This window comes from Canis lupus, chromosome 33 (assembly GCF_011100685.1).
Source record: "Canis lupus familiaris isolate Mischka breed German Shepherd chromosome 33, alternate assembly UU_Cfam_GSD_1.0, whole genome shotgun sequence".
Classification (NCBI taxonomy): Eukaryota; Metazoa; Chordata; class Mammalia; order Carnivora; family Canidae; genus Canis; species Canis lupus.
Window position 1 is genome coordinate 9,048,871 of NC_049254.1, and position 24,393 is coordinate 9,073,263.

General features: G+C 36.7%; 1 protein-coding gene across 16 annotated transcripts in view; it reads left to right on the forward strand.

The window, feature by feature from the left end:
• ZPLD1 (zona pellucida like domain containing 1) overlaps positions 1-24,393 on the forward strand; it is an 80,329-nt gene that overhangs the window by 33,976 nt on the left and 21,960 nt on the right. For 11 of the 16 annotated variants that reach the window (XR_005383221.1, XM_038582694.1, XM_038582695.1 and 8 more), the window contains 5 exons: positions 2,077-2,127; positions 2,209-2,322; positions 16,690-16,910; positions 20,103-20,284; positions 21,705-21,777. Coding sequence is in view for 15 of the 16 variants with exons in the window: in XM_038582694.1 (XP_038438622.1) it covers positions 2,103-2,127; positions 2,209-2,322; positions 16,690-16,910; positions 20,103-20,284; positions 21,705-21,777 (615 nt within the window). In the remaining variant the exon portion in view is untranslated. The remainder of the gene's footprint in view (positions 1-2,076; positions 2,128-2,208; positions 2,323-16,689; positions 16,911-20,102; positions 20,285-21,704; positions 21,778-24,393) is intronic. The other 5 variants (XM_038582703.1, XM_038582704.1, XM_038582705.1 and 2 more) reach the window with 2 other exon arrangements.

The following is a 24,393-nucleotide window of genomic DNA, read 5'->3' on the forward strand; positions in this document are numbered from 1 at the left end:
GATCTATTAATTCATAGGGTACCTGGGTAGCTCGGTTGGTTAAGGGCTGGACTCTTCAGCTCAGGTCATGATCTCAGGGTGATAAAATAAACCCTGTGTTGGGCTCCATGTTGGGGTGAAGCTTGCTTAAGATTCTTTCTCCCTCTCCTTTTGCCCCTCTCCCTGCTCATGCTTTCTCTCTCTCTCAAAAAATCTAATAATTAATAAATTTAAAGAAAAGCAACTGATGGTAAATAGCAACCAAAATAATTTATTTAATAATAGATGATAGGTAGTGTGTGCAGTAAACATTACCAGAAAGACCTGGAGTTGAATTCTGGTTTCTCCACTTATTTTCTATGCTACTTAAACTTCCTGAGACTTATTTGTCCCTCTCTGCACATGGAGTAATAATTCCAGTCTCATCCAATTATTTTAAGACATATGAATGAGAAATAATAGCAAATGATCTGGCTCACAGTGCCTTCTTTGTAAATAGTGTCCACTCGGTAAGTGTTATTTTTCTTCTGTGAAAGAATATAAAAGCTAGAAAGTGTTTCAGAATAAAAATCATTCATTGATGAAAATTCCTGACTCCCTGAATCCCAAGAGATGGAAGATTTTTCTAGATTAGAAGACAACAATGTGAGTCTAGAGTCTCCAATGCCTTGTGGGAATCATGGGGACCCATCCTGAGAAGGGCATGGCAGGGCATATCTAAGTTTGTGCGGGATAGGATGTACTGCTCAGAAACAAGTTGCTCTCTTTCCTACCAATATTTCCAAGACTCCAAAAGAGCAAGGCTTTCTTAACACTTAATACTTCTTTGAAATGTCTTGAGGAGCTAGACAATGATGGTATTTATAGATGGGGCCAAGAGAGCCCAGGGTCTGGGTCAGCCATTTGTGTGAACTTTTAGTTGACCCAATGTCTTAGGGAATTAGAAGTAACCAGACATATGGCTGTTCTCCTAAAAGTCATGAGGTTGGTGCCTGAGTAGTATGCTATAATGCTGAAGGAAGGAAGCTCCTGTTGAATTAATATTTTTCAATCTATTTTTAAGAGTAAACTCATGCCTTCCTTTCCCACATCCTTACCAAAGTGACTTTGTTCACCATAAACTTGTTATACTAAAATGATGGTTCAAAAAAGCAAGATGTATTTCCTTCCTTTTGCTAAAGACTTGATTAATCATCTAAGGGCAGATCTTTAAGGGCAGCTAAAATATCACCCCCCAAACCCCAAGCTTTTAAAATGCACTAAATTATTTGAGCAAACCATTTACAGTTTTATTTTCTTTTTGCTTTTTGCACACAGACCAAAACCACCAACCCAAAAGATTTTTTTCAGTGCACAAACTGCCCTGAGCCTCAGTTGGGTGCTCTGGAAGATCTGGCCAAAAATGGGGCATCCAGGAGAAAAAAATATTAAGCACCAGACTGACTGGTGTTTAATTATCAAAGTCAGTTCATATTTATTTGTTCAACACATGATGACAACATAAAAAATCGTTTTCCGTTACTTTCGCCTAAGAATGCACGGTGTTCATTTATCTGTATCAGTCCTATTTTACCCACCAATGAAGAGTCATTGGTGGAATCATGATGTAAGTCCACACATAGTATTTTTCTATTCTTCCTTTTGCTTTATCCCTGTGTTTCCTGAAAACAACAACAACAAAATATATACAAACTACTGATTTTGAGAAGTAGCACTAGTCTGGAATTTATTTGATAAGGGAAAATTTTTCCTGACATTATTAAGCCATATAGACTATGGAAAATTCTTTGAGAATCAAGTATCAAGTGTTAAATCCCTCTTAATTTATAGATATTGGTATTTTAAAGTATAGAGTTGTCTCTACATTGGTCAGTTTGTCTAGCTATGCTGTTCTAATATGGTAAATATTTGGTTTGAGTTCTTCTTATTTATAATACACTTTCTTTGCAAATTTTATGACTTTCATTTAGTTCTTCCACTACAAAAGTCTGGATTTGTCACCCTTACCAAACTGATGCCAAAGAATGGAAATAATTTTCAAATATCATAACTGAAACTTCTGTCTTGTTGCTGATAATTATTTCTCATAATCCTTAGGCTTTAAATGAGCTTTGCCTGCATGGATGCAGCCTGCCAGCCCACCCAACAGTGAGTTCAGATCAGCCTCAGTCTTTCCAGCAAGAAAGAGTGAAGGCTGGTGATGTACACATGATAAGAACTCTTTTCTAGGTTTTGCAATGGAACGAATATGGTTGCTGTTGCTTCTAACAATTGGAGTGCTTCTGGGGTCTGCTCAGTTTAATGGCTACAACTGTGATGCCAACCTCCACAGTAGATTTCCTGGTAAGTCTGAACCTAGTCTTTTCTCTAATTGTATCTGGAAAGAGTGATTGTGTTTGAATAGTAAGGCACTTGAATACATATGGAAAATGGAGGGAGGGGATATCCATCTACATTAAGTGGATATTAACAAATGGCAAATGACAAAAGACATTTTTCTGGAGTTGTAATTTATATCCACATTAGCATACAAAGTGTTCATCATAGTTAATATTATTATAATGGCTGCTCACAAATGTGAAAAATATTGGCTATTGGGTGATAGAATTGGTAGAGGCTAATTTCATCAAAATTTGCCTAATTGATGCCCTTTTCTTCCTCATAAGTTAATTCGGACTTTCAAAACTGCCCTATATGCTAATAGATTTACTTAGGAATAATACTTGAGAAAATAATTGTGAAATATTGTGTATACTCAAAAATATTATTTCAATGGCATGTCGGTCATTACAAAAGTACACAGGTCAACTTGAGAATGTATGGCATGGCAACCATCAATATTGTGACAGGAGTTTTTCACCACATTGATGGGCATGTCCTACAGGTTCCTAAAATATGCACTCAATGAGAAGTAATTCAATGTTTCATTTAAGTATTCATCATTTTATATCAGCTAAAGTTATAGAATCACAGTTAAACATTTACAAAATAAAGATTAGACAATCTGAAACCACTTTTCCAAGTTTGTCATGCAAATTGATATACTTTGTCATGTTTTACATTTTCAAACCTGCCGGTACTCCTTTGTTCAGAGCATACCAGAGCAACAACACACTTGTACAGAGTATTCCGTAGGTAATTATGGTGTTGATGTGGGATTTCTAATTCACCTGAAGAGAGGTAATCTGGATTGCTCCAGAATAAAGATCCAAGTATTTAGGAATGTATTCAGGAGCCCAACCTAGCACACAAGTGCTTGGCAGGTTAAGTATGACCTGGAGGTCAGGATGGGGAAATGTCTAAAGGTAAGTCGAGCCAGGTGTTCTAAGGCAGGGTTGTTAATGATTTTGATACCACAAAGGAGGGTTAAGAATTTTTTTTTTTGTTATGGAAAATTCAAATATATCTAAAAGTAGAGACTAGTAAAAAGCATTTGTACTGATCATCCAGCTTCATCAGTTTTCAGCACATACATTTTGCTTCATCTCTCTCTTCTTATCATCACCCCCCTCTCTGGAATAATTTAAAGTAAATTCATTATTCATGCTTCAGAATGTGTATCTGATGGAAAAGTACTTAAAATATTTACACTTCATGTATATATCTAATAAACTTAATGGTAATTCTTTAATACATCATCTAATACTCAGCCAAGTTGCCTCTAAAACATCCACATGATGCATTTGTTAGACTGACATGTGTCAGTCTATTTTAATTTATAACAGTTTATCTCTGTCCCTTGCTTTTCTAAAATACTCCTCATATTTTTAAGTAATATGGTCATTTGTTTTGTGGAATTCTACCTTTGAATCTGGCTGATGCAGCTCTGATGTGTCCTTTAACATGTTCCTCTTTTCCTGTATACTCTGTAAACTAATTAGGGTGAGAGGCTTGAGTAAATTCAGGTTCAGTTGTTTTGCCAGGAAGATTTTGTGAGTTATTTGTGTGAAGTATTTTGTCTTTATTTTGTAGGCAACAAAGAGCCATTGTGTCCTATTAAACATATTCTTTTAAGGATCTGACCTGGTCATGTTTTATTTTAGAAAGCCAACATTGGGGAAAGTGAAAGATAGATTCGAGTTAGAAGAAACCAGAGGCAGAGAGAAATGTGATGAAAGCAGTGTCAGTGGGAGCAGCAAAAGGAGACCGTTCTTAAGAGATATTTTTTGTGGTGGACACAACAGAGCTGGAGAATTTGTTCAGCTGGGGAGGTGAAAGAGTAGATGATGACCATGTCTTAGATGATTTTTTGAACTCGGATAACTGGATAGCGATACTGCCAACTGACACCAAAAGTATAGTGCACTTGCATGTTTTAGAAAGAAACTTTGGGTTTGGAAAAAGTGAATTTGAGGAGCTTCTAGAATTTATAATGGCAGTCTCTATCCAGTATGGATCTTGGTCTGGGGAGAGAGGTTGAAACAGAAAATAGTTGTGTAGGGGCTAAATCCCTGAACGCTGAGTAAGTAATGAGGGAAGGGGACAGGAAAATAGAAGGTGGGAAAACAGACTACTACTTTAGATATGGTTGGTAGTGAAGGAAAGAGGAGCAACCTGTGCCAGCAGTTTAATTTTTTTTTTTTTTTTTTTATTTATTTATTTATGATAGGCACACAGTGAGAGAGAGAGAGGCAGAGACACAGGCAGAGGGAGAAGCAGGCTCCATGCACCGGGAGCCTGATGTGGGATTCGATCCCGGATCTCCGGGATCGCGCCCTGGGCCAAAGGCAGGCGCCAAACCGCTGCGCCACCCAGGGATCCCTTTGCCAGCAGTTTAAATGAGAAGAGAGAATTTACGGATTAGAGAATTAGAGACAATTTAGTATACGTGAATAAAGGGAAAGTATTCAGAGATTGGGAATACCAATAAAGAAAAACTTGATGTGATGAGGAAAGAAAAGATGGAGGAGAGCAAAGGCAGAGGTGGAGGTGCTAACCTCCAAAAACTGATAGCTCTTTCTTTGATTTCAGAGAGAGGGAGAAATAAGACATAGGCAGAGAAGTTGAGGGACGCTCATTGTGACAAGGGAGGCAGAGGCCCTCAGGAGAATGAGGGCCCAGGGGTCTGGTCAGGTCCTGGGGAGGGTAGTCAAGCCTTCCCCTGTTATGTGTGGAAAAGGAGGCCAAATGTAGAAAGATTGCTCAGCAGAGAGGATCTATCTGATGTTGTACTTACTTATTTGTAAAGGTAAATCAAATATGTAAATGAACCAGGAAGTGACTAGGATAGGATAGAGAAGTATTTTTCATATGGGAAATTTAAAAATTATGTTAAAACATTTATTTGTAATGGTGCCCACCGACCACCTGCATCAAAATCATCTGGGAGAGTTGTTAAAACTCCCCAAAACTGTTAACTCTACTGTTTTACCCCAAATATGTAGTGTCCAAATCTGTAATAGTGGTGCTGGGAGTCAGTATTTTAAGCCCTGCAGATAAGGCTAATTCACATTTATGGTTAGGAACAACTGACATGGTATATACTATTATTTTCTTTAGTCCATTATTCTAATTAAAAGCATAGTCATGCGTTAGGGGAATAAAATTAAAAACAAACCCATCTCCCAATTTGGAAATGCTCTCCACCAGGAGAGTAGAGATGAAAGCACTTATCATTGAGTGAGCATTAAAGCAGAATGTGAGGCTTATCATAATCAATCCATCAAGAGATTATAAAGACAGAAAGAAATCTTACTCTTACATAGCTAAGCAGATGCAACCCATTACATATGTTTTCAAGATAAACAATAACTTGTCCTCAAATAAGAGGACTTGACAGCACCATTTGTCACATATAGTTCATTCTAAATATACCTGGTAATTGGGATGACCATCTGTGTTAGCATATTGACTTTATCTAGAGGAAAAATAAACTTGTATGTTTACAAAAGGAAATACTTTTGTAATTTGGAGCCACGCTCCCTCAGAAGTTAGGCTCCTACCCTCCCAAGGAACCCGTGACAGAGGGGTGCTACTTTCCTGGAGGTTTACCTTTCCAAGAGATGGTTTCCAGATCCTCGAAAAAAAAAAAATTGCTGGGTTATAAAGCTGACAGAAGGCCTATCTAGTTTTTAAAGGATTTATACATGTCTTAAGGAGATGAGAAAGTACTTAGAATTACAAGTTCTCTGATGTAAATGATTTAAGAAAAAGGAAGGAGAAATTTCCTCCCTTATTTTAAACATGGAGAATTAGACCTTCTATTTTTAATTTGTATTTGTCCTTATACATGTTAGCACTTTTTGTACTGTCTGGATTAGATAACAAATATCCAGACTTTCCAAATGTACATGCACATGCACGCACACACATATTGTTGCAATGTAAAATCTGTTTAAGAAAAAAATCTAAGATCTAGATATAACTCCGAAGTCCCAAGAGAGGCTTTAATGGGTATTATTTTCAAGTAAGCCCATTTTTGTAGGTCATTTGCAGAAGACCAGTGTGAGCAAATAAAGCATGAAGGTTAATTGCTCACTCCCCTCTTGACTTGTGGCTTCTCTTCCACATCAGGATCACCTTTGATGTCATCAGGAGCTCCACAAGCTGCTCAGATACTAAGCAATGGGATAGAATGAGAATGAGTCTGGCAAAGGAGAGGCTCTATCTAAATGCAAAGTAATGTTAATAATGATGAAAGTAATCATCTCACCCTATCTGACCTTTGCTGTTTCATGACATTAGAACTATTTTCTTTAATTTCCATGGCATTTATCCTTGGGCCAAGGGAACTGCCATGGTCTAATTCGTTTTAAATTTAAAGGGACACAATTTAATGTTAAAGGTAGTTAACTCTTGGCTATCTAAGCTGATAGCAAGGAACAGACTTATACCCCACTGACATTATGGTGGTGCTCTTCCCAGAATGAAATTCAAACCATAGTTGACGTTTAGAGTATCACAGAATTATTTGGCCTAAATTAAATATCTGGATAAATGCCTTTGGCCTTTGTGACTGACAAATACCTTTGGAACTACCTCCCTTTTTGGGAAGATGGTAGCATATAAGGTTTAGCCTCTGAGAAGTCTTTAATGATAAAGGCACAATCAAGGAAAGATTAGGTTTATGGCACCAGAAACTCCGTGACTTGACACTGTCTTATAGTGAACTAAGCACTCATGGGAAACTGAATATAAGTCAGTGTTACACAACCTGTCATTTGCATCCTATTTAAAATAACACTTATAAGGGAAGAAAACAATGGGTTCCATGTATTGAGTGATACCCACATTACTAATTCTTTCTTGTATTTCTTACGACAAAAGTGTAAAATCTTATAACATCATTTTACAACGGGGAAATTGAGGATTAGCGTCTGTTTAATGTTGCAAAGCTAGACATTGACAGAGATATAAAACTCAGGCTCTTTCCATCAAGCCATGATGCCTTAAAGTGAATTTAGAATACTAAGTTTAAAATAATCAAAATGGGAATAGCCACATTAAAACATCTGAAAAATCACATAGTAGAAAAACATGTTTAGCCTTTTGGATACTTGCTTGACTAAGGAGGTATTTTTTCCAGTAATACTTATTAATATTTCAGTAAACAACAGTGTTCCACAGGAAATAAAATTAAGAATCACCAATTTAATTGAATTTATGGGTGGGTCAAGCCAAATGAACTCTCTAATCTTGTGTTAGGCTTTGCTTAACCATTGCATTATGCTGTGCTCAAAGTAAGAGTGGATAATGGAATAATTATTCAAGGAAATATGTTTTGGCCTTTCTGTGATAAGAAGGGCCAACTCTCCTGCCTTCCTACATAGCAGTAGTGTTTTGGTGTCCAAATTGTCCAGAGGATGCCTGCCTTCTGCTTTGAGCTTGTGATCGCCATTACTAGACCAGATGAGGCAGCGATTGCTGATCACTTCTGGTTAATCTTGGTGATAAAATACAATGGCAGGAAGAGCAATTAGTCAGCAGGTACCACGAGTCCATACCCTTCTTTATTTCAGTAAAGAAGTTCTTTATTGCACGAATTTTTCACTTCCTCTGCTTGTATAAGTGAAACCCATAGGCCTTTTCCTGCCTGAAAAAGATGACCAATCTCTTCTGGTTCCAAAGACTGTAGAACAGCTAGTGGGAGGAGAAGTCTGCAAAATTTGCCTCAGACCACATATGAATTTCCTGCAGCCCTAGAAACAACAGCTTGTATTTGCTAACGAGAAACAGATGTGGAAAACCAAGGTGGCAAGGAAACTTGTTCCATGTAGAAAGGAAACTTAAATTCCTAATCCACCTTAAATTCTCCATCAGCTGCTGGTTCTTTGTGTGGATGAAATATCAATACCCCTTTAGGATTTCTTGCTCTTTTAGCACCCAAATCTCAACATGGTATAAAATCTTGTTGAGAGGAAAAGTAACTTAAAAAAATGAGTTAAAACAGTGAACATAGCATCTGTTCTCTAAGCAATTTTAAGTTTATATAGCATTTTATATATATATTTAAATTATTATATGGCATATATATGATATATGCCAAGTATTTCTACTCTCATTTTACAGAGATAGAAATGGAAATGATGTATAAATTACTCATAATCTGCTAAAAATGGTATAAATTAGTTTTGGAATGTTTATTGGGGGTCAGGAAGTAAATTCTTTCCAGGTGAGATTACTATATCACTACAAAGCAGTGTACTCTTCAGCATATAGAGAAAGCTCCTCCTGGGATGGCAGGGCTAACTCAGTGGTTGAGGGCCTGCCTTTAGCTTAGGTTGTGATCCTGGGGACCTGGGATCCAGTCCCACATCGGGCTCCCTGCGGGGAGCCTGCTTCTCCCTCTGCCTGTGTCTCTGCCTCTCTCGGTGTCTCTCAAGAATAAATAAAATCTTTTAAAAAAGCCTCTTCCTATTATATTTAATAGGTTTTGGTTCATACTCTCAGTTTCAACCCAATGCTACTTTGAAGGACTTGTAATCCAGCCCATGAATCGAGGTGCAGTCATAGTCACAGGATTACCTATATCTGCATCTGACCTGCACAGAGCCTCCCTCTACTCACAACAGATACCCACCCCACCCCATGTCTCCTTTGGTTTTGGGAGAGTGTCCAAAGTGTACTTGCCATTTGAGGTGCTACTCCAGTTATTAAACTGCTTGGTTTATGCAATGGGGGAGAGATGGGGGTAGGAAAAGATCAAACCTATTCCCAACTTTGTTTCACCCACGGTCACCTTAGTACTAAAATAGATTTATTTGGACTCAAGCTCACAAAGCTTTTTATTAGCCCTCTTTTATGAGATTCGAAACCAGTTAGTTCCTCAGAGAAGGAAAGGAGTTAGGCATACATTCATCTCCTTCATGATTCTTTCTCCTCCTCCTCCTCTCTCTTTCCTTTTCTTTCATCCCTTTCATCCCAACTTCTCATTCTTGTTAACATGTAAATCATACAAATAGCTATTTGGTGGGAGTACTTAATCCTACCAGATAGAGTCTACCCTAAGGGTTAGCTTCTGCCAGAAGTAGATAGGTGTGACTAAGCAGTTCAGCTAAGAGACTTGCAACATTGGCGTCACCTGGGGGCTTGTGAGAAACACACAAATCAGCCCACCTCCCACCAAGATCTACTGAATCAGAATCTGCACCTCAATAAGATTATCTGCTAATGCATATGCACCATGAAGCATAAGAAGTGCTGTATCGAGCATGGTACTCATGATGTCTTGCTAGCTTTGTGTCAACCCCAGGTGGCTGTCATGCACTTGCTTGCTATTAATGACAATAGGTTTCAAAAAAATCTATCACTGTAAAGGGAAAATAATTTTTAAAAATCATTATTAGTAATGAGGCAAAATAATTAGTTACCAAGACTAATGTATTTTGAAAGGTTAAGCAACTAAAAAAAAAAAGAAAAAATCTATTCATTTGATATTATTTAATGGGTTGAATTTTGTCAATTGGAAGTCAGAAAATATGTGACATTAAAGATATTGATGTCTGTCTAAAACTCTAAAAACAGGAATCATCTCGGGCACTTGGCAGAGTACAGATAGGAAATATGAGTTCCGGATGAATAGTCAAGATGAAACCATATTAATTGCACATATATTTTCTTTGTGAATCTTGGAACTTATTGGTATAAATTAGAAACCATGTATGCTGTTTGTGAAGGAATTGAATTAAATATGCTTTAATAGACATTTGCTGTGTATTCACTAGGCACCTGGGAATATCCAGAGCTTCCAATGACTTCATAATCTACTGGGAGAACAAATATCCATTCCCAGATACAATGTAAGCAGTGTGGTAGCCTCACAGTCAAAGAGATACAACAGAGCACAAATTATTACCTTCCATTGGGAAATGAGGGAAAATCTCATTAATGGACAACTTAGATATTATTTTTCTATTCTCAGCTTATTTCTCTTCTTATCTGAATACTATCATGGGTATTTCATCCATTATTACCATTTATTTGTGATACATTGAGTATTTGGTGATTCTCACATTTATACTTTTTGCTCTTTTGTATCCCCCAAATATTAGATTCGTATTTATGACCATCTTTTCTACACTTCTGCTTGAATGTCCCATATATATCTCAGCCTCTCAAAAACTGAGCTCATCCTCTTTATTCATGCCTTTATTCCTTATCTCAGGGAATGATCAAGTCACCCACCAAAGCTGGAAATTTGAGTTATCAGTTTGACTCTCTCTCTTCCTGCTATCATCTAATCAATTTCTTATCAATTTTGTCCATTAGAATGATTTCGTTTCCACGTATATATGTATGTAATCCTTTACACAACATGGGGCTCAAACTCATGACCCTAAGATCAAGAGCCACAAGCTCCTCTGACAGCAGCCTAATGCCCTGGAATGATTTTATTTCTTCTCCACAATCCCTTCCAAACACCTCTCCCTTACAGAGGCATGGTTGTATACAACATGGTATATACACCTCTTTCATGTTTTTATCAGGCTGTATTATAATTGTCTAGTTTTTCTGCTTCCTCTAATTGAACATGAGCATCTTGAAGTAAAGGAATGTTACTAAAGCCTTTATCTTTGGAGTCTAGCAAAAAGACTGACATGTAACATATATATATATATGTAGTTTTAAAAAATACTTTGTTGACATGAAGCAGCATATAGTCTAGATCTTGAAAATAAATAGGAACAGTAGCCTCTGGGTTGTATAAAACTGATGGCCTGATTTTGTTTTATTTATTTTACTTTTATCTTTTAAAAAATATTTATTTATTTATTTATTCATGATAGATATAGAGACAGAAAGAGAGAGGCAGAGACACAGGAGGAAGGAGAAGCAGGCTCCATGCCGGGATCCTGACACGGGACTCGATCCCAGGACTCCAGGATCGCATCCTTGGCCAAAGGCAGGAGCCAAACCGCTGAGCCACCCAGAGATCCCCCAGTGATTTTGTTTTAAACTCATGTGTACATCACATTTTTTCTCTTTTTTTATATTATGCATTGATCCCAGAATTCCTGATATTCATGTGGAGATTTTTACATTTTCAGATGAGTGGTAAAAGAATATTTTGAGCCACTGCTCTGTGGGGCTGAACCCAATTTTTTGGGGGTGTTACCGTTTGTATCATAGAATATGTGTATGCAAATTATTTGAATAATGTATTGCTCTGTGCTCTTATTATTCCAGGTAATAATTAGAAAATGTTAAAATAAATATTCTGATGTTAAGGAAAGTAAATGTAGGTTTCAAATGTAACAGTATCGAGATGAAATGGAGATCGTTCAGTCTATCAAAAGCGCAGGATCTTTAGTGTCATCTGGATGCCACTGGATTTAAGCTAGTTGAGTGTGGAATAGTTGAAAAAAAGAATAAAATTAGATATACTTGCAGATATATGAATGATATGCAACAAATATATTGTCAGTAATTGTGTCTAAAGAGAAAAGTATAGTTAAGATGTTCTAGGAATGGAACTTATTGAGAATGAAGAAGTAGAATGAGGTTTTTATTCATATATATAGAATTGGATTCATCTCTTCTTTACTCCCACTTATATGGTAACAATACTCTATAAACTCCTAATCTGGACACATTTTTAAATATGTGGTGAGATAGATGGCTGGTAGTGTGGCAGGATATTTAAAATTTGCATAGTTTAAGGAAAGGTGAGACAAACTCATGGCCTGATTGGTAGGTGAGAGAAGTGCAGAGCATTTCTTTATTTTTACCTGAAATTGATTTAATACTATGTATTTTTAATTCTTATGAAAAGCTTAGATTGGTTAAAATATCAGAGGAGGGGCACCTGGGTGGTACAGTTGGTTGGGCATCCGACTCATGGTTTTGGCTGCTGTTGTGATCTTGGGGTCAAAGGATTGAGCCCCACATTGGGCTCCGTCCTCAGCGTGGAGTCTGTTTTGGACTCTCTCCCTGCTCCCAGTGCCCTTCTCCATTCCATGCCACTCTCACTCTCAAATAAATAAATCTTTAAAATGTCAGGGGGAAAAAATAGCTATTTTGGCAGTATAACTGCGCATAAACTCTGTAAGCTGGCCTGTCATTATAAACATGCTTAGTATATTTAAACAAAACTAAAAGCCAAAAATCTAAAGTTATTTATTTCTTGATTTTGTTTTTAACTTGTCCACATTGAGTTGTTTAATACTCAGGTGTTGTTCAAAAGGATAGAGCAATTCAGACCAGAGATTGGACACTAAAAAGGCTCAACAAAATTTAGTTGTTGAGAGCGACCGTTATTTACTAGCTCTGAAAAAAAAAAAAAAATCTCTTCTTTTGGCAGAAATTGCCCTTTGGCAACTTAAAAGTCTCTTTTCTCCCTCCTCAAAGCCTCACAAATGGAAAAGTTGTGCTGAATGGATGTCTTTAGTATCTACAACCAGGAAAAAAACTGTGTTTCTCAGAAGGGATAGTGAAAAGTCTTAAGAAAACTGGGTTATGGGTGGATTTGAACAGATTTCTTTTCTTCCACTGCAAAAAGCCTTTAGCTTGTTATCATATCTCCTAGCGGGATCAGCTTGTAGCAAATTCATTTCCATTTCAGGAGTTACAAGTCTTCGGTTAGAGGCAGAAAACTAGAGAGAGCTCTACATCTGAACAAAGTAATCTTTGCCATTTATGAAGCTATTTTAAGTATCCATTAATTCCTCTCAAACAAAGGTAAAGAAGCTGAAGGCTTTAGTTGGCTTAAATTAAGGAGAATGATAATTCTCCTTTGTAACATATTTAATGGTACGTATTCACTTCTATACGTTTGTGATGGTCCAAGTAATGCAGTGATACCAAGTCTCGATTCCACTGGACAGAGAGAGAGTTCTTAGTAAACTCATGGGTAACTAAGAATTTGATCCGAGGCTGAGGTAGGTATTTTGTTACCTTACAGAGACCGAAAAGCCTTCCTGTCTGAAAAGGCTTCCTATGATTTTGCCACGGTGTTTGCCACTTGGCCTCATTTTCTCCCATTTTCTTCTTTGTATCCTACATTCTCGTGAAAACAGAACTGTCCAGCTCTCAGCCAAGCCTGAGCTTATTTCACACTTGTGTCTTTACTCATGCTCCCCTCTGTGTTATAAAATTTCCACTCCTTTAAATTGCTAACTCTACTGATGCTTCAAAACTCACGTCAATGGCATCTTCTCCAGGAGACTGTTCCTAACCAGCTGGTCTGGGTGGGGTGTGCTTTCTGTACCACCCCATAGCTCTCTGCCCAGTCTTTCTGTCAAACTGGGCCACACCTATCTCCTCTTATGGACTATGATGTACTCGAGAACAAATACCACTGCTTTGTAAATCTTCAGTGCAGTCTATTGTTCCAACACTTCATATGGTAAAATAACTACTTAGTTAATAATTAAATATATCAACGACTGCTATAGCTTCCTGCCTTCTGGGACTTCCAGGTTATAGAGAAGACAGATAGAAAAATACACAAATATATACATGATTCTAAGGCAATATGACAGCATAATGGGGTGGCATGATTTAGATTTGGGATCAGGAAAGTCTTTGGGGAGAGGACAATGAAATTTGAGACCTGAAGAATGAATAGGAGTTAACCAGACCAGGAGGAGTAGGGGTAGGAAGAGCAGCCTCAACAGAGCAAAGAGCACGGATTAAAGGCCCTTTGCAAATCTATGTTAGGCTTTTTAAAACGTTCACAGCATTTTGTTGAGGAATCGTTTATATAAAATAATTTTATATATTTACACTGATTTTAAGGAGAGAGCTTTGCAATTTTGACTCATATATGCAGTCATGTAACTACTGCCCAGATCAAATACCATTGTTATCACCCCATATATTTCCTTGTTTCCTCTATTTTAAACAATTTTACCCCAGGGGGTAGCAACTATTCTGGCTTTCATCGCTCAGTATGATGCCTTCAAAGAACTTGAAAGAAATTTAGTGAAACAAAGGTAGGGAGTAAGGGGTTGGTAGAGAGATGTGAATACAGTGGTTAAGGGGAATGGCAGGTCATGGAGAGTCTTGAGGACCTGGTTCAAGATTTAGAATTTTGGCATAAGTGAAATGAATAGCTGTTGAAGACCCGAGCGGAGGTGACATGATTGGATTCATGTATTAATAGCTATACTGATTAGAGAGGGTTAAAAGTATAAATAAAGGAACCAGTTAGGAAAAGCTAACCTAATATTCTAGGGTTAGAGATGACAGTGGCACGAGCCAAGGAATAGCATGTCAATGCAGAACAATCAATAAATATAAGATCTAATTTGGAGTTTGTGGACAAACATTTATTAAAATAAACTCTATTATTTTAGTAAAGAACATCTTTAAAAGTTACGGTTGCTAATTTAAACAGCTAATGTTGCTAAAAGCTAATAGAGATATTCACCCAATTTTAAGTAGGATTTATTATTTCCTATGTACTTAATATTGAATTCTACCTATGAAGGGAATATTGCTTGAGTTTTCTATAATAACTATCCTAGTATTTGCCTTTTGGCTTTAAAAAAGATTTTCCATCTTTCTCTCCATCTTTAACCATGAGAAAGACTTTCTTTCTTTTTGTAATGAGTTTAAGGTCATACCCAAACCGAAATTTTCATTTTTACGTATTCACATTCTCAAAATATGACTCACTTTGCCAGCAAAAATCAGTATGCAGAGTGAATACTCCAAAGAAACATGCTGTTGAACACTGTTACCCTTAGATTAGATTTGAAGTACTTAAGCAAATAAAATGACATTTATTACTATTTATTACTTAGGTGAACATCATCTCCTTTACTAAACATTTATTTTAGTGTGCTTGTTTTTCCTGTTTTGAAGAAAAGAGTTTATTTCTCCAAATAGTTCAGTCGGTTTTTGTTTTGTTTGTGTCCACGTTTTGACAACCTGATGCTTGTTTTTGATTCTTTATCTAAGCGGTAAGATGGGATGTTAAAAAGTGGTTAGGTTACTGTATTAATTTCCTAATGCTGCCACGACAAAATGCCACAAGAAGGGTGACTTAAAACAGCAGAAATTTATTGCCTCCGAGTTCTAGAGGCTAGAAGTTCAAAATCAAGGTGTCAGCAGGGCCATGTTCCCTTGACACTCTGGGTAGAAGAATCCTTCCTTGCCTCTTTCGAGCTTCTGGTGCTTCACAGGCCATCTTTGGCATTCTTGGGCTTGTAGATGTGTGGCTCCAACTGTGTCTTCACATGGCATTCCTTTATAAGGACACGAGTCATGTGGAATTAGAAACCCACCGTATTCCAGCGTGACCTCAGCCAAACTAATTACATCTACAATGACCATATTTCCAAATAAGGTCACATTCTGAGAGACCGGGGGTTAGGATTTCAGTGTATTTTTTTTTTTTTTTTATGAGGGGAGCAGGACATGATTCAGCTTATAACAGTTACCAAAAACAGTAAAAGTAAAAGCTTCTGCCCCTGGGACATTGCCTCCCAACCAACCTCTCCATTTGCTACAAATATTTTTCTCATTACATATAGAAAAATAACTAAATAAAGATATGAAAAGCTTGTGTGTATACACACACTCACCTTTATTGACCTAGAATGGATCCCATCACTGATAACTCATGGAATAGTTAAGGAAGCTGTGAAAATGTTATTTTAAATTTCCACGTCGAGTTCATTCCTTTTATTTTGGCATAGTCATTAGCAAAATTTTCTTAGAGCAGGCTATGCCTCTTTTTTTGTAGTATCAGCACATTTGTTTTCATTCCTTTCTCTGTAGAGTAAATTTAATATAGGCAAAATAAAATGGAATTCTGATGGACAGCTTCTGTTTCTCCATCCTGGATGAGATGGCTTACAAAATACCAAAGTGCTCAGCAATACGGCTTACAGTGGATTTTTAACTGCTTCTTCCTTACACTTGGGAAGATGCATCATTTGTAGTGAGTCTCACTACTCTGGACAGGTTATCTAAATAATTCAGTTACTCTAGCTCTGAATTTTCTCTGTAACCTGATTTTTTCCCCACTAGATTCTCTAATCATCTGTAATACTCAACTGACATTTAATGCACGTCCACAGTATACCAGACACAAAGAAACAGAGATATTTTCTAACTCCTTAACAACTAAATCTAGGACTATTTTTCCTGGCTACTTTTCTTAACAACTTTAGCGATGGATTATAGTACATTTAACTATAGGAATCAGTTAAACAGACTAGAAGGATGAGTAAATACATTAGAAGATGTTATAGTTATTCTTGTACCCTGTGCTGTGCTTTTGTGACTGTTTTTTTTTTATATATATATATTTTTTTGTTTCAGCTGAAAGAGACATCAGTGTTTACTGTGGGGTGCAGGCCATTACAATGAAGATTAATTTTTGCACCGTGCTGTTCTCGGGTTATTCTGAAACCGATCTGGCACTGAATGGAAGGCATGGAGACTCCCACTGCAGGGGGTTCATCAATAACAACACCTTCCCCGCAGTGGTCATTTTCATCATCAATCTCAGCACCTTGGAGGGCTGTGGAAACAACTTAGTGGTAAGACAAGTGTGAAATTATGTGCTGGGTTTGGGGTCACGACAAAAAGTCTCCCCATTTCATGAAGTAATCAGAAACCCAGTCTATCTTTCAAGAAAAAACTCCAATAAAACTGAACAGGTCACTTCCTTTGCCTGTTGGAGGCTTCAGACATACAATTTTATTTCCCAGTAATGGTTCTGCTTACTGTAGCTGAGCAGTTGAGGGGCATGAGTTCAGCTGTGCTCTTCTAAACAGCATTAGTTGTGTGAGTGACATTGATGAGTAGGCCCCTACAGCTTATCATTAGCTATGCTTCTCATGCTTTTTATGGAACTATCTTATCATACAAAATTTGTTTGTTCTGGTGAGTTTGGCAATGATCCCTTGGCCCGTTGCTTCTTAGTGACCTCATTCAGAAAGAAAGATGGAATATAGAATGGGAAACTCAGAATCTTCCAGGTTCCAAGTTTTACCATGGGATGAATGACCCACAGCAATGTTTTGTGGAAGAGGGCTGTTAGGGATCCCTGGGTGGCGCAGCGGTTTGGCGCCTGCCTTTGGCCCAGGGCGCGATCCTGGAGACCCGGGATCGAATCCCACGTCGGGCTCCCGGTGCATGGAGCCTGCTTCTCCCTCTGCCTGTGTCTCTGCCTCATTCTCTCTCTCTCTCTGTGACTATCACAAATAAATAAAAATTAAAAAAAAATTAAAAAAAAAAAAAAAAAGAAGAGGGCTGTTAGCATTTCCAGTGTGATATTCTTCGCCATGTGGGACTGTCCTTTGAATTTCCAAATGTTTTTCATACCCAAACTTACTCATGAAATCCCAATATATTGTTCAAAAAAGGAAACCTCTCTAGTCATTGTGAAAATCAAAATACTGCTTCAAACATTTCCACCCTGAATGAGAACCACTAATCTATGCTATTCATTTATTTATGCTTGCATTGAGCACCAAAAAAAAAAAGAAGAAGGAAAGAAAGAAAGAAAGAAAGAAAGAAGAAAGAAAGAAAGAAAGAAAGAAAGAAAGAAAGAAAGAAAGAAAGAAAAAAGGAAAAAAGAAGAAAAGGAATTGAATAAGAAATTGATTCTCCCAGGAATTAAAATTAACTCAAGTATAAATATTGTTATTTGAGGGGTGTTACACTGAAATTCATTGAGTTCTGTTTTTCATTTTGCTTGTTTAAATATAATCTTATGGGTAAATCCTAACACAGGCAAAAAGGAGACCATGAGCATTACCACTTAGCCCAGTGAATGTGGAGAAACTGGCTCTTCCTCTTCAAAAATTATTGTTTGAAATTAAAAGGGAAGGCTTAATTTCTCTAAGGGAAGGATTTCTAAGACTGGATGGGAGATGGCAGACAGGAGAAAGATTTCTTTGATCTCCTTCTTTATCTTTTCCCAGAGGGCATTTAGAATATTGTGCCCCTGACCATTTCCAAGCCTGTAGCATAAGTATTGTTGACTCTTTTTATTAAAAACATTTGTTTATCTCTCTGAGTTGTGCGCAAAGAGGTTATGAGGTGGGCCTGAGGGAGAGTGACGCAGGCTGCTTATTACATGTCTGTGTTTCCTGGTGGAAGGAGGAGCCTAAATGGAGAGCCAAGTTTTCCCTCCTCCCACCATACCTTGGGATCGATCTCTCCTTCATGGCACTTTCTTCTTTGGATTTAAGTCTTGCCCTGCTGCCAAGAAAACAATTCAGGAGTGATGCCAGGCAAAGCATCTGTGTGTGTGTTTGTGTGTGTGTGTGTGTGTACATGCATTCGCATGTGCACATGCTATTTATTTTTTAAAAATCTAAAAAAAATCTGAATAATTTGGATATAAAAATGGCTATATACGTATGTGTGTGTGTGTGTTGTTTGTTTTGTTTTCACAGAGTTAGTATATTTAGTTAGCCAGTCAGGGAAGTGTGGGAGGAAGGGGAAGATGCGCTTATTTTTTTCATTTTTGGCATGGACGTCACCAGCTTTGGAGTCTGCTCCAAGGACAATCCTACATAGGAAAAGTTAAGTAGACTATTACATCATTGGATTAGAATAAAAACATGTTTTCGTTTGTAATGATTCTAGCTCTGCTCAAAAATTAGTTAGAAATTGCCTCAGCTTTGCCCATGTGCTTATAAGTTTATGCAAAAAGCTTATTCTATTATTGAAAGTAAGTATTACAGTTTTCCATAATATCTGCTAAAAGTATTTATTGAGAGTCATACTGCCTTTGACATAATGGGAGGCTCTACGGTGTTATGAAACTCGAGAACATTATTGACTATTCCCAAAATGATGGTTCTTAAATTTTAGTGGGATTGAAGAATCCAATGAAACCTAATCAGTCTCGGGAAAATACACATATGGACAATATTTTGATATAACTTCTGGGAGTTCATGATCCCTCTGAAACCCATCTATGAACTATTGCCCTGGAAAGAAAGAAGAGTCTCCATACATGTACCACAGAGTAAGGCCCTCAGATTGACTCTTAGAAAATTTATGGCCTTGATTCATTTGTTCAGAATTTATCTCAGGGTTCCCAAGATGCTGGTGTCACTGTGTGGTGATGACCGTGCCAAAGAAAACAAGGCTAAGTGGAGTCACTACCCACAAAGAGCTCTGATTACATGGAAAGGGACTGCTGGTTCAGCAGACTGCTTATGCACTGTGACTCCTATGATGCAAATGTGCACTACATACGTCAGGAGTTTTCCTAGGGAACATGAGATCCAGGGGAGAAGCAGGACATGTCATGGTGAAGTGGGGGAGAAAGAGGCAGAGGGAGCATGTGCAAAGTCACAAGAAGGGTCCTACAGCTGGGACATTATTAACCAAGAGCACGAGTCCAAAGATACGAAGCCAAAGTCAAAAACAAGATCAGATTAACAGGAATCTTTTAAGACAAGCCACAGAATTTGGACCTTACTCATGAACATTTTTGAATTACTTGTTGTAGCACTCTGAACATGTAATCTCTCTCCTTTCTTATTTGTGAAATGTGAATAAAGTGTCTTCGGTGAATATGAAGTTTCATTTAAAAGACACATATAATCACTTATAAATAGCTTTATTTTGTATACAATCTCAAAGCTATGGCATGCTGCAGTTGAAACAGACCCTAGAACTAATGTGGTCTAATGTTTTATTTTGCATACGAAATGCCTAGATTTATAGGTAGCTATTAAATCTCTGAACTTGATCTACTATTCTAACAGGTATCCACAATTCCTGGAGTCAGTGCTTATGGAAATACAACTTCAGTACAAATAGGAAATATTTCGGGATACATTGATACTCCAGACCCACCAACAATCATCAGCTATCTACCTGGGCTTCTTTACAAATTTAGTTGTAGTTACCCACTGGAATACCTGGTTAATAATACCCAGCTTGCCTCGTAAGTTCACATTCTATCCTTGCTTTCACATTCTGTGTTTATGTTTGGGTCATTTTTTTTTTTAATCTTCAAGAGACTTATAAAGATAGCAGGGTTTGTTGAGAATAGCCAAACTCAAAGTAATGGAAACCATAATAAGTCTTGTATCTATCTATCTATCTATCATCTATCATCTATCCAACATTGTTATGACCCATATCAACAGATCAAATATATATATATATTTCCCCCAAAATTAAAGCTGGCTCAAACTGGTTGGATGTCTACCTGGGATTTTCCTCACACCCTTCAGAATTGCCCAAGAAGCTCAGAACTCTGTGTACTTATGCAGTCCAGAAGAGCTGTTCCGTTTCCAGTGCATAGAACAGCTACTGCATTGTTATGTCCTGTTTGGCTTCAGTCTCTGCCATCTGCTCTCAGTGGTTGGACTCTGCTGCCTCAGAATCTGAGGACTGCATGCCTCTTGCTGCAGACACAGCACAGGTGCCGATGGTTCCCAAAGAGCGGTGGCAACACTCAGAGCCAAAGAGCTTCAGATATGCGCTGAGGCCACAGCCTTTTGTTTATAGTCATGCATTCATTTATTTTTCCCAAAGTACCTATTCCAAGACAGGGCTCTATTCACATTACAACATAGTCATCTGGATTTGTCAAATAGTTTTGAAAAGATGGGGTAGCTGAGTAAAAACTTTCTCTCCTCGGTGCTAGAATTTGCTTTCACAAAGGCGTAGTTATTGTTTAATCTCAGTCATGAGTGAATGTAGAGGCCACATTCTGTTTCAGTTAAAAAAAATGATCACAGCTGGTTGTGATGGCACAATGATGATAAATACCTGGGAGAAAAGCAAGGCTGGGAAAGCAAGAAAGGCTTGGAGTCAAAACAATGCAGGTGTAGAGGGAAGTGAGTCATTAGGGTGTCATGGATTAGTCTGCTCCCCTCTCTTCCTCAGTAAACACATTCTTGAGATGCCGTGTACATGGAAATTCATTCATTTATTCAATAAATAGTTATCATACTTCTACTATGTGCCATGCAATGTTCTACCAATGAACAAAGTAAAACAAAAATCCCTGATCTCATGAAACGTCTAATGGGATTGATGAAAGCGTGTCTGTTTCAGATTCCAATGCTATTGGAATGACGTTCTTCTTTAAAAAGTCTCATATATGTAATGCAAAATGGAAAGATGCCTTTGTAAAGAAAAAGACCATAAAGAACAGTCTGTCTTTATGTGGTCTCTCTTGCTTTTTGATTATTTATCTGTTCAGTGATTTAAATAGTGTGCGTATTCCGGGCCTAGTTAAAAAGTATGTCAAGCTTACTCAAGAGTTTTAGTGCCTTAAATCCAACATTAATGTATAACTGAAACTTTTAATTTAGAATCTCATCAGTGCTTTCCTTTCTCTAAATCTGTTTTAGGTCCTCAGCGGCTATTTCTGTGAGAGAGAACAATGGTACATTTGTCAGCACTTTGAATCTGCTCCTTTATAATGTGAGTTGATAGGTGAAGGATGTCATGTTCTCTTGTACCGTTCTGAGGAGCCATTTATGTGGGTGGATTTTATATGAAAGGCTACCAAGAGCCACATTAACCCTGTTATACTTTGGTAGCATTTATGCATCTTACTAGCATTTTTTTATATCTTAGTGATAAATATACTAAAAACTATTACTTTCTAAAAGTTGATAAATGACTTAGATTTTATTTGTAAATGTGATTCTACATAGCTACTCCAAATGTCTATCTACATTTTTATGTATATATTTATTTGCACACATGTGTATGTAGCCATAGGGTCAAGAATTTGGAAGTAATATTTTTGTGATAAAAAGATAGGAAGAGTCCAAATGATGCTTTCCTTGGTGATGAATGTGTTAATGTTTTCCATATGGGCTTTGGCTGATGATAATTCTATCACATTTGAAATAATTTGGGTCGACTACATGGTATTGTCTAAACTCTTGTCATGTAAATATCGACAGTGGCAGCAAAACGTGAAAAATACATGGATTTCTATTTATAACTCTAACATTAATCCCCCAAATGATATTTTCATGTTGATTAAAAATTTTTATTCATACATTTTAAATGCCTGATTTAAATATCAATTTTTCAATCTATCAACCAACATTTTTGTAAATTATGAATCTGATTTTTACATTATTATTCATGTCATCATGGCACTGAGTTATAATTCATGCAACTGATTTAAAAGTCAGTGCTTTATACTTTGAATATAATGAGCTATAAATATTGTAGTAGGACATTTTCCAAAGGCATTTAAAAAAATCATGTTTATAAGTGTGTAGTCTGACACCACTGAGTTCTAAACAACAAATTAAAATGTGTTGGAATGAAGATTGCCTTTCTGTCATTTCTAAACTTTCTTCTGCAAGGAGAAACTGCCAAGTTACTTGGTTCCACAATACTCAGCAAATACGTGACAATATTCATTCCCAATATGGCCAGATAGTTATTATTGTTTTGAGCAATATTTTTAAATTGGAAAATTCCTATCTGTTGATTTACATGTGTAAGGTCCCTGGGGTAGAATTGAGGTGACTGGTTTGGATTCAGTATTTGTTATATTTGAGTGAAACAAAGATGATACTTCCTCATTCTAAAAAAGAAAAAAAAAATATGCCCACATGGCATTGATTGACGCCTTTTGTGTGTGTGTGTGTGTGAAATTAAACTATTCTCTTACTGGAAAAGCAGAAAATAAAAATTTAGAAGTGCAGATTTGGGGAGAGCTTTGCTCTGAGGGTCTTTCCTTTATAATTAGAAATAGTATTCTTTTTTTATGACTAGGCATAATCCTTCAAAAACTTTCTAGAATCTTAACGCTAAATAAAAGCCTATGATTTGGTGATAGCCTTAAGATTTTAATTCTATGGTAAAAAGGTAACCAATTGTTTGATATCAGACAGTAAAGGAAATAGGTAGTGTCAAAACATGTTTTTTTTTTTTTTATGTCTTGTGCTTTATATTTGATAAGATTCAACATCCTAAGAGCCCTGACGAGAATAGATTGTAAGACTATAATTCAGAAAACAGAATAAACACATCTAATTTTTACCCAGTTTGCAATAAAGGTGTCACTGATGATTGAATTAAAATTAATTGAATTTTAAAAGTTATTTACTGAACAATTATGTAATGAAATTTGACAATTTCTCCACAAAATACATTTTTAAATGAACAGACGACTTTTTAGAACAGTTTTAGGTTTACAGAAAAACTGACCTGGATTTCCTCTATTATTTACAACTTGATTTTGGTGTATATTTGTTACAATTGATGAACCTGCATTGGTATATTAACTGAAATCGATAGTATATTTGGTTTCACTCTTCATATACATTTTGTGGATTTTGACAAATGTCGATGACATACATCCATCATTAATGTACAAAATAGAAGATTCTCACTGCCCCCCAACTATTTTTTTAACATGGTTGTAATATGGTGCCATGTTACAGGATATTACCAAACTAGTAATTTATGTAAGCCTCCAGTTTTAAAATAAATAAGTCACAAAGTGAAAAGTACAGCCTAGGGAATATAGTCAATTGTGTGGTAGTAACAAGGAAAAAAATCCTAGTAATTTACACTAGAAAAAAATGGATTTCCTTTCTTTCACTTATTGATCCAAAATCATACTTATTATAATTGTTTGGAACACTAACATTTAGCTGTCCATATGTAATTTTATTGCAGAATTTCAGACTAAGTATTGTTTTATAACCATTAGTGGTCATATCTTCCTATTTCATATGCAGAGTTTTTTATTTTTAATCCATAAGAATGATGAAAAGTTACATTATATAGCTACTATTCTCATTCTTTGGAAAGGAAAAGTTGTGCCTAATTTGGATTCATCCAATTGTTTATTTCTATGTGTTCTGGAAGCTAGTAAATATACTTAAGAAAATTTTATTTATAAAAAATGATGACTTTAATTGGCTATGTGATCTCCATGTATGTGGATTATTTCAAGTTGAACTGTGGTCTTATTTTTGTAATATAAATGTATCAGTTTTCTTCTCTGTGGAAATGGAAAATGAAGATGACTTTGTGAATTTGAATTATACCTAAATATTAGTG